The sequence below is a fragment of the Polyodon spathula genome, chromosome 9 (genome assembly GCF_017654505.1).
Source record: "Polyodon spathula isolate WHYD16114869_AA chromosome 9, ASM1765450v1, whole genome shotgun sequence".
Classification (NCBI taxonomy): domain Eukaryota; kingdom Metazoa; phylum Chordata; class Actinopteri; order Acipenseriformes; family Polyodontidae; genus Polyodon; species Polyodon spathula.
The window spans coordinates 16,160,035-16,173,105 of NC_054542.1; the positions used below are offsets into that span (position 1 = coordinate 16,160,035).

Below are 13,071 nucleotides of genomic sequence, written 5' to 3' on the forward strand. Positions count from 1 at the left end.
ACCACCAAGACCCTGCCTAGATCAGGTCATCCCTCCAAAACTGGATGACCGAATAAGGAGGAGACTGCTACCAAGAGACAACAGCAACTTTGCAAGAGCTACAGGCTTTTATAGCCAAGACTGGTCAAAGTGTGCATGTGACAACATCCCAAACACTCCACAAATGGCCTGGACTGTATGGCAGGGTGGCAAGAAGGAAGCCACTACTCAAGAAAGCCCACCTTGAATCCAGTTTGAAGTATGCAGAAAAACACTCAGGAGATTCTGCAGCCATGTGGCAAAAAGTATAGTGGTCTGATGAAACTAAAATTGAACTTTTTGGCTTAAATGCAAAGCTTTATGTTTGGTGCAAACCCAACACAGCGCATCACCCAAAGAACACCATCCTTACTGTGAAGCACGGTAGTGGCAGCATCATGTCATAGGGATGTTTCTCATCGGCAGGGACTGGGGCACTTGTCAGGATAGAAGGGAAAATGAATGGAGCAAAGTACAGAGAGGTCCTTGAGGAAAACCTGCTGCCCTGTAGAAGAAATTTCTAACCGGGATGGACGTTTACCTTTCAGCATGACACAGCATGATAATGATTACTGAGGACTCTGAAGAAAGTGACCACAAACCAGTCAATTTCTGCATCAATAGTGCCATCTCACTAGAAACTGGAGGACTGGATACAAGTTGAATTCGTTATATGCGGGGCACACATATTCTAGAACATTTTCAGCCTTTTGGATCTCAAAAAATGTTTTTGTTAGTTGTCGAACACCCTTGCATCCACGTCGTGTCAGATGAAGTTTACGATCGAACCAAACTTTACGCACCAATCCGACCGCGGTGTCCGGGGACAGTACCTCAGTTTCCCGCAGATCTTTAAAATCGAGGCCAGTAATTTGGAGGGTTGTGTCCGGCTTTGTCGTTACCTGCTTTTCTAAGAGATTTCTTGACTGACAGGGACACATTGTTGCTGGTCTTAAACTCGCTGTCAGCAGAGATGTTAAAACTTCTGTTAAAATATGTGCTTAGTCCAGCTCAGCATTATAAAACTGGAGACTGAATACTAGTCCTCAGCTGAAATTCTTGCACTTGCATTAATTATGTTGTTGTGATTTTTTGGACTTATTTCTAAAAAAATTAATGTCCACATTTTTTTCTTTAAGTACATTAACCAGCCCATGCTGTATTTTATTTTTCTTTGTTTTCTTCTATTTCATTTAGCTGTTCCTCATCTACTGTTGTGTCTACTCTTGTTGGTGCACTTATTTTTTTAAATTTTTTTTTCAGAAGGACTGCGGTCTTCCTTCAGAGAGTTGGTGTTGTAGCGGTTATGTGGAGTTTCATCCCCAAATATATTAAAGGAAATAGGTGAAAAGCCACTCATTTTTGGTACTTTTGGAACAAATAAAATGTCAGTTTGTCATGGAATTTTGAATGTAGCAGTGATTAGTGTATATGTGTGTGTGTGTGTGTGTGTGTGTGTGTGTGTGTATATATATATATATATATATATATATATATATATATATATACACACACACACACACACACACACACACACACACACACACAGTGCCTTGCAAAAGTATTCAGACTCCTGACCAATTCTCTCATGTTAACAAATTACAAATGGTACACTGAAACTTCGTTCTGTTTGATATTTTATTTTTAAACACTGAAACTCAGAATCAATTATTGTAAGGTGACATTGGTTTTATGTTGGGAAATATTTAAGAAAAATAAAAAACTGAAATATCTTGCTTGCATAAGTATTCAACCCCTGTGCTGTGGAAGCTCCCAGTTTGCACCAATGAAAGAAATTGCCCTAACGAGGACACAATTACCTTACCATTGGCCTCCACCTGTGAACCATTAAAGTTGCTGTCACATTTTATGGATAAAAACCCCACTGTTGAAGGATCATTGGTAAGGCTGTGAATCTGAAGGAAAATGAAGACCAAGAGCATTCTACAGAAGTTAGAGATAAAGTAATACAAATGCATAGATTAGGGAAAGGGTACAAAATAATATCCAAGTGTTTGGATATCCCAGTGAGCACAGTTGGATCATTAAATCAGGAAGTGGAAGCTGCATCACACCACCCAGGCACTGCCAAGAAAAGGCCGTCCCTCAAAACAATCACTTTGAAGGAGCTACAGAGTTCAGTGGCTGGGAGTGGAGTAATGGTGCATCAGTCAACCATATTAAGATCTCTGCATAACCTGTATGGGAGGGTGGAAAGAAAGAAGCAGTTACTCAAAAAGTACCACCTGAAAGCACGCCTGGAGTTTGCCAGAAAGCATGACAGTGACCCAGCTGCGATGTGGGAAAAGGTTTTGTGGTCAGATGAGAACAAGATAGAGCTTTTTGGCCAAAACACAAAGCTCTTGTGTGGCGCAAACTTAACACTGCCTATGCCTCAAGACACACCATCCCTACAGTGAAGTATGGTGGTGGCAGCACCATGCTGTGGGGATGCTTCACTTCAGCATGGACTGGGCATCTTGTTACAATTGAAGGAAGAATGGATGGAGCAAAATACAGGCAAATACTGCAAGAGGATCTGCTTCAGTCCGCTAAAAAACTGAAGCTTGGGAGGAAATTCACCTTTCAGCAGGACAATGATCCCAAGCACAAGGCCAAAGCAACATTGGAGTGGCTCAAGAACAAAAAGGTGAATGTCCTACAGTGGCCCAGTCAAAGTCCTGATCTCAATCCCATTGAGAATCTGTGGCACTATTTGAAAATTACGGTCCACAAGCGTCGTCTTTTGCGATCCACAACCTGAACAACCTGGAGCAAATCTGCCAAGAAGAATGGGCCAAAATCACTCCGACACTGTGTGCAAACCTGGTACATACTTACCCCAAAAGACTTAAAGCTGTTATTGCACCAAAAGGTGGCTCTACCAAATATTAATGTGTGGGGGTTGAATACTTATGCAAGCAAGATATTTCAGTTTTTTATTTTTCTTAAAAATATTTCCCAACATAAAACCAAATGTCACCTTAAAGTAATTAATTTTGAGTTTAAGTGTTTTAAAATAAAATATTGAACAGAACAAAATTTCAATGTACCATTTGTAATTCAGTAATATGAAAGAATTGGTCAGGGATCTGAATACTTTTGCAAGGCACTGTATACACGCACACACACACACAGTGCCTACAGAAAGTCTAGACCCCCTTGAACTTTTTTTCACATTTTGTTGTGTCAGTGCCTCAGTTTCTTAAATGAGGATTATTTTCCCCACTTATCTACACACCATACTCCTCACTGTTAAGGGGAAAAAGTTTTTATTGAGAAAAAAATTTATATATTTTAAAAATACAAAACTGAAAGATCATAATTAGATCCACCCAGAGAGAATACCTGGTGGAAGCACCTTTGGCAGCAATTACAGCTAGGAGTCTGTTGAGATAGGTCTCTACCAACTTTGCACACCTAGATTTGGCAATATTCCAAGTCCCTTGGGTCGACACTGTCAATGCCTTTTAGAATTTTGAATGCTTGAATTAGGTCGCCACGTAGTCTTCTTTGTTCAAGACTGAACAGATTCAATTCTTTTAGCCTGTCTGCATATGACATGCCTTTTAAACCCGGAATAATTCTGGTTGCTCTTCTTTGCACTCTTTCTAGAGCAGCAGTATCTTACTGCTCAAGGCACAGTAGCATCTGCAAGATGGGCGGATTTGGTTTTTTCAGCCGGGTGGCGACAGCCACTTTGCCTGGTGGCCCACCCGACTGAAAAGGCCTGGGGAAAGCCCTGCATACACATAGAAAGATACATGAACGCGCAGCCCTTGCACGAGTGGAGAAAATTGCATTTTAAAACCAAAAACCAACAACATGACTGCCGCGGAGCTGCTTGAACTAAGACAGACCTAAAACATTACACAAAAGAACAAGGGTCAGAGTTTTAAAAATGTTATTTAAAAAATAAAGTGAAAAAACTTTATTGTAAAAAAAAAAAAAAATTAAATGTTTTCCTTCTGCCAAAGGGCGGAGTTTAAGCCATTAGAAATCAAGCTATCTTTGATTTAATTGAAGCAGGACTGTAAACCCCAGTAGGGATTGCACTCTGGCCAAACTGTTTATTTCCAACTTACAGGGCTGAAATGATCTATGCATGGGGGGACAAGTATATCAAAATGAAAGGATGTCAATTTAATTATACGATAAGATAACGTACTGTACTGGAATCAAATGTACTAATGTCTATTATTGACACAAATCACAAGACAATGTTATTTGTGTAGCATTCTTTAGAATCATTTATATATATATATATCTTTTAGAGATACAAAAAACAACAAAAAAAAGCAGGGATAGATTTTAGAGTCGATAGGGAATAACAGGAATACTTTTAGTAAATACTGCAGGCCAGTTTCCTATCGTAGGAAGGTTGCATGGTTTTAAGAGCACTGGTAATTAATAATAGCTGTTGTTTGTCAGTGCCTAATCATATTTTCTTTCTTGATGTTTAGGTGCTGGGGATCAGAATTTGTTTACTTCCCTCTACCACTCGCTGGCACAGCAGCTTTAACGGGAGCCGATGGAATGGAGGAGGTTTGTGAGATTTTGTTGTTTGACTGTAATTAGGGCTTGAATTTTTCGATTTAGCCAATAACTGAAAAACACCCTGAAGACCTATCTAGAATCTTTTTTTTTTAAACTGATAAACCTGAGTTTTGCCAATATACATTTGTATTAATAATAGCAATAAATAACATTAAATATCTAGCTAAGAATTATAAAAACACAGGAAATAAGTAAAAAATACAAGGAAATAAATAAGAATGATACATACAAGCAATTTAATATCTAAGTTAGGTTAAAAAAGCTAATCTATAAAAGTGAGTTTATATGGGGAAAAACATCCCTAAAAAGTTAAGGGATAACCCTGTTTTTAACCCTGTTTTTGCCGTAAGTGTAACTCCATAGCCAAACATTGTATTACTGTTTTTACCACACTGTCTTTAAAGTGCTATAAAAATGTATTTGTGACAGTAGAGTGAATTATGACACTACTGTCCTGCCATAGTTATGGTTGTAATGTTCTTTCCATTATAAGCCCCTATTTTGTGCAGCTCCAAAAGTGGGGTTAAGTTCAATCAATCTACCTGTCATTTTGGATTTCAGATCTGATTGGTAGGCTGAATGTTTTCTAGTTATTCTGTCCGGTAGTTCTTGAGATACAGCATTTTTTACAAAACAGGTTGTTCTTTGTGCGAGGTTTTGTAGCCGGGAGAGTGTTTATTATTCTCTTGTAGGTAAAAAAAAAAAAAAAAAAAAACTACTGGACCTTTACTACTCCCATTTGCCAAGTTACTGCATCTAAGTAGACTTTAGTGCCTTTTGTGGGTGGGGAGCTTTAAAAATGTGGATTTTAATATAAAAAAGAAACCAATTTGCCTTCACTCAGAATTTTAACTGAAATCTTGTCAGAAAAAATAAGATTGCTATAACATGTCCTGTTGGGAAGCTCATTCAGTGGTGGTGTTAAAAAAAAAATAAATAAATAAAATCATACCTGTCACACAAGACAGCAACATGGCCTCCCTTAAGAGAACAGGCTATTCTTGAGACAGCAAACTTCTGAGAAGACAGAACAAGCAATAAATCAAACAATTATGTATTTAACACTAGTACATTTTGAATATGGCATCTTTCAAGTGCTCTTTGAAAACATCAGCATTCAGAGGGTGCTGCTAAGCCTGATGAAGGTTGAAAACGTTATTACCATAACCCTGGTTCCCTGAAAAAGAATGACAACAATTACCAAATGGGAAGAGCCCTCACTGACCTCCAATCACTGAGCATTTATAAAAAAGCTGCCCTATCAGGGCCCTACTGTGAGGAGGAAGTCCCTCCCACCTCCTGCTGAAGAGGGACGTCTTCACAGTTTTGCCATTTTCTTTCGAAATCAGAGGTCAGCTGGGGACACGACCTCGAAGGGTAATCGTTGTCATTCTCTTTCAGGGAACCAGGGTTATGGTAATAACCTGACGTTCCCTTTCAATGGAATGACAAACATTACCGAATGGGAAGCTGTACCAAAGCTGTTGTAGCTCCAGACTACTGACAGTACAGCCCCACGGAGATAGCCTCAGAGCCCACATGACACGTAAGACATGCCACCTGCAACACCCTAGAGCCCAGAGAGGGTCTCGCTCGGTTTGCAACATCAAGTCAATAGAAACGCGCAAATGTCTGACTACCTGTCCAAGTAGCAGCAATGCAGAGCTCATCCAAGGAGGCACCATGAAGGAAAGCCCATGAAGTTGCCTGGTCCCTGGGCCGTAATGTCTCCCAGTAAGGGGGAGTCCATCTGTTCATACACTAAGCGGATTGCATCTGCCACCCAGTGTGCTAGGCATTGCTTTAGAGCATAAAGTTTACAAATGAGAGGAGGCCATTCGGCCCATCTTGCTCATTTGGGTGTTAGTAGCTTATTGATCCCAGAATCTCATCAAGCAGCTTCTTGAAGGATCCCAGGGTGTTAGCTTCAACAACATTACTGGGGAGTTGATTCCAGACCCTCACGAAGTGCCTCCTATTTTCTGTTCTGAATGCCCCTTTGTCTAATCTCCATTTGTGACCCCTGGTCCTTGTTTCTTTTTTCAGGTCGAAAAAAAGTCCCTTGGGTCAACACTGTCAATACCTTTAAGAATTCTGAATGCTTGAATCAGGTCGTCGCGTAGTCTTCTTTGTTCAAGACTGAACAGATTCAATTATTTTAGCATGTCTGCATATGACATGCCTTTTAAACTTGGAATAATTCTGAATAATTCTGAGTCAACAAAAACTCCTAGGTCTTTTTCATAGATTCCTTCTCCAATTTCAGTATCTCCCATATGATATTTATAATGCACATTTTTATTTCCTGCATGCAGTACCTTACACTTTTCTTTATTAAATGTAATTTGCCACGTGTCTGCCCAGTTCTGAATCTTGTCCAAATCATTTTGAATGACCTTTGCTGCTGCAACAGTGTTTGCCACTCCTCCTACTTTTGTGTCGTCTGCAAATTTAACAAGTTTGCTTACTATACCAGAATCTAAATCATTAATGTAGATTATGAATAGCAGAGGACCTAATACTGATCCCTGTGGTGCTCCACTGGTTACCACACTCCATTCTGAGGTTTTTCCTCTAATCAGTACTTTCTGTTTTCTACATGTTAACCACTCCCTAATCCATGTACATGTTTGAGAATTACGTACGTTCAGTTTGAGAATTAATCTTTTGTGCGGGACTTTGTCAAAAGCTTTCTGGAAATCTTTAATAGGGCCTGACCTCTACAGTGGGACCCATAGCAGACAAACAGCTGGTTGGACTGTCTCCAGGATGCCGTCCTATCCAGGTAACAGCGCAGAGCCCGAACTGGGCAAAGCGTGTGCTGTCTATGGTACACCTCTGACTCGTGTGGGGGAGGTCTGAAAGTTTCCAAATCCACTGGTTGGTTAATACGGAATGAAGATACCACCTTTGGCAAAAAGGTGGTATTTGTTCATGAAGCTCACTTACTCGTCTGGCAGACGTAATGGCTATTGAAAACGCCACTTTCAAGCAAACAGGGCGCAGTTCTGCTGACGCCATGGGCTCAAATGGGGGACCCGTAAGGAGCGGCACTACCAGTTCTAGAAGCCTCCGAGCCCCTTTAAGAAATTGTACTACCAGGAAGTGTGCCCCCAGGTACACAGAGTCAATTTTGTCATGGCACAGTCATATTACTGCCAGGTATACCTTCAAAGTGGACGCTGAGTTTCCTGCGTCAAACAGGTGGTTACGGTGGTTAATGTTGTCTCAATAGGGCAGGTCACAGAATCTTGACCTTCGGCAATGCACCAGTCTTGAAAACTTTCCATTTGTAGGAGTACTGGGCTCTAGTGCTCGGCACCCTACAGACTGTAGAGTTTCTACCTCGTCTGAATAAAACAACTCCGTTCAACGGCCAGACCCAGAGTTGGAGCTGGGCTGGGTTCAGGTGCAATAATAGCCTCTCCGCTTGGCTCAGGATGTCATCGCGCAGCGGGAGCTAACACGGTTGACCCGACACGTCGGACAGGAGAGCAAACCAGGGGCACCTCGGCCATCTGGGTGCAACTGGCAGAGCCTGTGCTCTCTCCACCCTGATCCCCTCTAGTGCCAGGGGTATTAATGGTAGCGCAGTGAACACATACAAGAACTCCTGTGGCCAGGGCTGGGCTATCACGTTTACTCCCAGGGGAACCCCGTCTCTCTCCATGGAGAACCATAGGGGGCAATGAGTGGACTCGGCTGTGGCAAAGAGGTCGACTCGTGCAGTACGAAACCTCTCCCAAGTCTGTTTCACCACTTGAGGATGCAGTCTCCATTCCGAGCTGTCTGAAGCTCTTCTGGACAGGTCTGCTGCCTTGTAGTCCACACCGGGGAGGTGAACCGCCCTGCTGGAAGGCAAGTTTCTGTGCGTTGAGTGGCGAAGGCCCAGCGAGCGCAGGCCGCCTTGGTGGTTTATGTAGGCTACCACTGTAGTATTGCCCATCCGGACCAGCACATGTCTGTGCGCTAACTGCTGGCGAAAATTAGTTAACGCCAGGGTTACTATTTGCAGCTCTTGGGCATTTATGTGCATGCAGAATTCGTACGCGTTGCCTGAAAGGCGAAGCCCAGATACTTTGTGTGCGGGACGGATCGGGACATGGAAGTAGGTGTCTTGCAGGTCGATCGATGTGAACCAGTCGCCGGCTGGACAAACTGGAGGATACACTGTGCTGTCAACACGCTGAACTTCCTTTGTTTGAGGAACAAGTTGAGGACCCTGAGGTTCAGAATAGGTCTGAAACCGCCATCCCTCTAGGGCACCAGGAATTACCTGGAATAAAAGCCGCTCAGGGCATCGCTTGGGTTTACGAAGTGCATAGCCAGTCTTCAACAGAAGAACCCTATCTCCTGTTGAAGGAGTATCGCGCTCGCTGGTTCGAAGCACAACCTCGAAAGGTGGCGGACCTAAGCAGAATTGTAAAGCGCATCCGTGTCTCATTGTCGATCGCACCCAGGAGTCCTGGGTGCAGCCTTGCCATAGGTCGTTGCCTTGGGTCAGTCCGGTTGTGAGGGGGGTTGGTGGCAGCCGTGGCCCCTCAGGGGCAGTCTCCCTTGGGCTTGGGAGGGAGTGGGTCTTTCTTAGGCCCCGGCCTCGGTCTCCAGCTGGAGAACCGGTTCCCCCTGGCCGATGGTGGTCCCTTGCCTGCTTGTTTGTTCTGGGATGGAGGGAAGCATTCAGGCCCAGTTGCCCCTCCAGGCAGTGAAGGCACTGGCGGTAAGCTGGAAGACGTGAAAATTTGGAAGCGACCTCTCGAGGCTCACATCAATGGTCGCCCCAAACGTTTGCCCCGGTGTAATGGGAGCATGCAATAACGGCACCTTTTTGGTGAAGGTAGACTCCTGCACTAGTACTGTGACTGTCCCCGTTGTTTGGGAACGTGCTAGACCTGCTTCTTGGGCTCCTGTGGTGTGTAGCAGGTTCTAGAGGCTGAGGGGGCGGATGCTGAGTTGCTCCAGGATGAGTGCACCAGCTCAAAAAAGTCCTGGCACAAGGGGAGGGCATGCTGTGGGGGCCCCTTCTATTCTAGGAAACTGTTCCCCTTTCCCTCCAGCTCAGCTGGCCAGGGAAGGTCCGTGGCAGCAGGTGCATGCTGCATCAAGGCCCGGAACTACTCTGTGATACACTGAACAAAAATATAAAACGCAACATGTAAAGTGTTCGTCCCATGTTTCATGAGCTGAAATAAGATCCCAGAAATTTTCCATATGCACAAAAAGCTTATTTCTCTCAAATTTTGTGCACAAATTTGTTTACATCCCTGTTAGTGAGCATTTCTCCTTTGCCAAGATAATCCATCCACCTGACAGGTGTGGCATATCAAGAAGCCGATTAAAAAACATGATCATTACACAGGTGCACCTTGTGCTGGGGACAATAAAAGGCCACTCTAAAATGTGCAGTTTTGTCACACAACACGATGCCACAGATGTCTCAAGTTTTGAGGTAGCGTGCAATTGGCATGCTGACTGCAGGAATGTCCACCAGAGCTGTTTCCAGACAACTGAATGTTCATTTCTCTACCATAAGCCGCCTCCAACGTCGTTTTAGAGAATTTGGCAGTATGTCCAACCGGCCACATGTAACAACGCCAGCCCAGGACCTCCACATACAGCACCTGACCCTCAGTGTGGAAGGACAGCGGTACCTCTTGGGTGACCACCTACCTCCTGGGGAACGTCCCCCTTAAGCGGTGTCGTCTGGGCGGTGACCATCTCGCCTCTATGGACGGGTATCTGCGCCTCTGCACCGGTGGCGGAGAGGGTGATGGTGATCCAGGAGTTTCCCTGGTCACCGTGGCAGGCGGGGTTCTTGGGGACCTTTGGATGGGGCCCTGAACCACAGATCTCATTCTCCCTTGCTCTGGGCAGAGAGACTCTGACTATGCTTACTCTGACTATGCTTAGTTCTTCTTGAGAACTTGCGGCAGGGAGAGCAGTATATCTGCTTCGGCGTTGAGAACACGCGGTCGGTGAAGAGTCCAATCGGTGCCAAGGTCGGTCGAGAGCGATTGCAGTCGGTGCAGAGGTTCACGGCGTCATAAGATATTTCCATCGGTGCTGAGCAATCAGGTGTTGTCCAAGCCGGTGCCGAGTTAATTCGGCATTGGGGTTAGCGCCGAGGAGAGCGTGGTCAATGTCGTGCTGTTGTAGCCAAGTCAAATCGCCGTCAGCAGTAAGCGCAGCCACGCTTAGGAAAACCCGAGGCTTGGGAGGGGCATGTAGGCCCAAGCTGCAAATAGCTGAGGCCGAGTAAATCGGCGTAGGGGATGACGCTGTGAGCCCGCGGGGTCACCCTACAGTACAACAACAGCTCAAAACACGGTTGAAAAACTACACAAGGTAGTGATAGAGAGTAATGGCCGCTTGCCAATCTCGAGGGGTCGAAACCAGCACTAGTCAGTAAACTGACGCGAGAATAAGGCAGAAGCACTCAACGCTCGAAAGAGTAATATTACTGTGTACAAAGTAATTTGACGATTTAAAAACCAACAAATCAGCCAAATTCGGACAAAGAAAGCACGAGGCAATCTGTGACCTGTTTCAGTGAAGTGAGAGAGAAAATGGCAATATGCTACTGTGAGGACATCCCTCTTCAGCAGGAGGTGGGAGGGACTTCCTCATCACAGCAGGGCCCTGATAGGACAGCTTTTTTATATATGCTCAGTGATTGGCGGTCAGAGAGGGCTCTTCCCATTTGGTAATGGTTGTCATTTCTTTGAAAGGGAACTTATCTTTTAGCAGTTTAAGATTTTGGAACTTCAAGCTAGCAGGTGTAATTCATATGTGACGGATAAAGGCTCCAATTTACGTATTTCAGCCTTGCATTGTCACCTGACTAGTATACAAACAAATGATAATGACAGAAGGTACTGTGGCACAGTTAAACAAATCAACCCCAGCTGCCTTTCCACTGTTTGGGTCTTTAGCAAAGATGTGGTTTTTTAAAATCAGAGTAAATTTCTTGCAGTCTTTTTTGTCTCCATTTTGCTTGGGTTCGGAGAACAAACAGATCTCTCTCTTAAATATTAGTAGACAATGCCACATATAACACTGAGTGAGCAAAGGTAGGTTGAGAACAACAGACATCTAAATGATGATGTTTAATACAAGTCTTGAAGGAGGCTCAAGTCGCAGCATTGCAGATGTCCTGTATAGGGAGAGATTTTAGTTTAGCCCAAGTAAAAGCCACTCCCCTCACTGAGTGAGCTTTGATGGATCATGGGGGCTGATTTATCAAGATTGTAACAGAATAAAAAAAAGTAATCCAGTTCAAAATTGTTTGTTTAAAAACTGCTTTGCCCTAGGTTTCTGAGTTGAGATAAATAACTGCCCTGATGGGCTGATATTACGGGTCCTGTGAATGTATAAATGTAAAGCTCTCCGGACATCAATCAGATGAAGCCTGGCCTCTTCCTTAGATTTGTGAGGTTTTGGATGAAAATCTGGAAACGTTATCACTTGTTCTAAATGAAACTCAGTTACCACCTTTGGTAAAAACTGAGGGTTAGGTCTGCAAACGATCCTGTCCTAACCCTTTGCGGTCCATTTATTCAGTGCCCGTCAGGTGCATCAGGTCCAATTTATTTTCACAGTTTATTTTACACACACTGTTTAGAAATAATTTTTTTCAAAGTAAAACGGGTTTAAAAGGCACTGCATATCAACAGGAGACATAGTACTGCATCTCTTGTTCGCTGTATTTATCACATACCTCTTCATAGTCATGGATACTGATAAATCTTCTCCTGATCATTTGTTTTGTAACCAAAGTCCTCAATAATTTGATCCAAGTAATAATTATTAATTTTACATCTCAAAAAGCTTGGCAAATGTCTGTGGTATTTTTTGAGCGCTGGAAGCGGAAGCAGCTACTTGTTGTTTGTTTATGTCTGTGTTACCTCTGGTGTATTGCTTATATCCGCCCCTTTTTTCCAGCTCCTATCTGTCTCACTCGGCCATTGAAAGGTTTTCAATGCTTTTTCCAAAGAAAAAACGACTGGAGACCTGTGCTTGACATCTTTATGATTTCTGAAAACCAAAACCTTTTGAGCCAGTAAGGCGCTATCAAGATTAGGCTGGCCTTGTCTTGCCTTCATGTGTATTGATAGAATTAGTGGCAGGGGTGGGAATGCATACATTAGGTCTCTTGACCATGAAATGGACAGATCGTCTGTTGCAATGTCGGCCTTCTGATAAAAACTGGAGCACAAAAGTGGTCTGAGTTTTTTCTGTTCTTGCAAATAGGTTTACTTGTGAATGGCCTAGTGTACTGAATACCTAATGTACTACCTCTGGGCAGATCTGCAACTCATTGGGGGGGGGGGGGAGGCTGGGGTCATGTCTCTGCTGAGTGAATCCACAATATTGTTTTAGGATCTGGGTAAATAGGTTACCTGGATTGTAACGACCTGTGCTCTGCACCAATTCCAAATCTTCATGGATAAGAGGCAAAGCTCCCAAGACTTTATGCCCCCTTGGTGGATGATGTAC

General features: G+C 43.7%; 1 protein-coding gene across 1 annotated transcript in view; it reads right to left on the reverse strand.

The window, feature by feature from the left end:
- The window catches only part of wdr4 (WD repeat domain 4), a 75,095-nt gene that overhangs the window by 13,687 nt on the left and 48,337 nt on the right, over positions 1–13,071 (reverse strand). Inside the window, exon 8 of the mRNA XM_041258760.1 lies at positions 5,528–5,592. Coding sequence (XP_041114694.1) covers positions 5,528–5,592 — 65 coding nt within the window. The remainder of the gene's footprint in view (positions 1–5,527; positions 5,593–13,071) is intronic.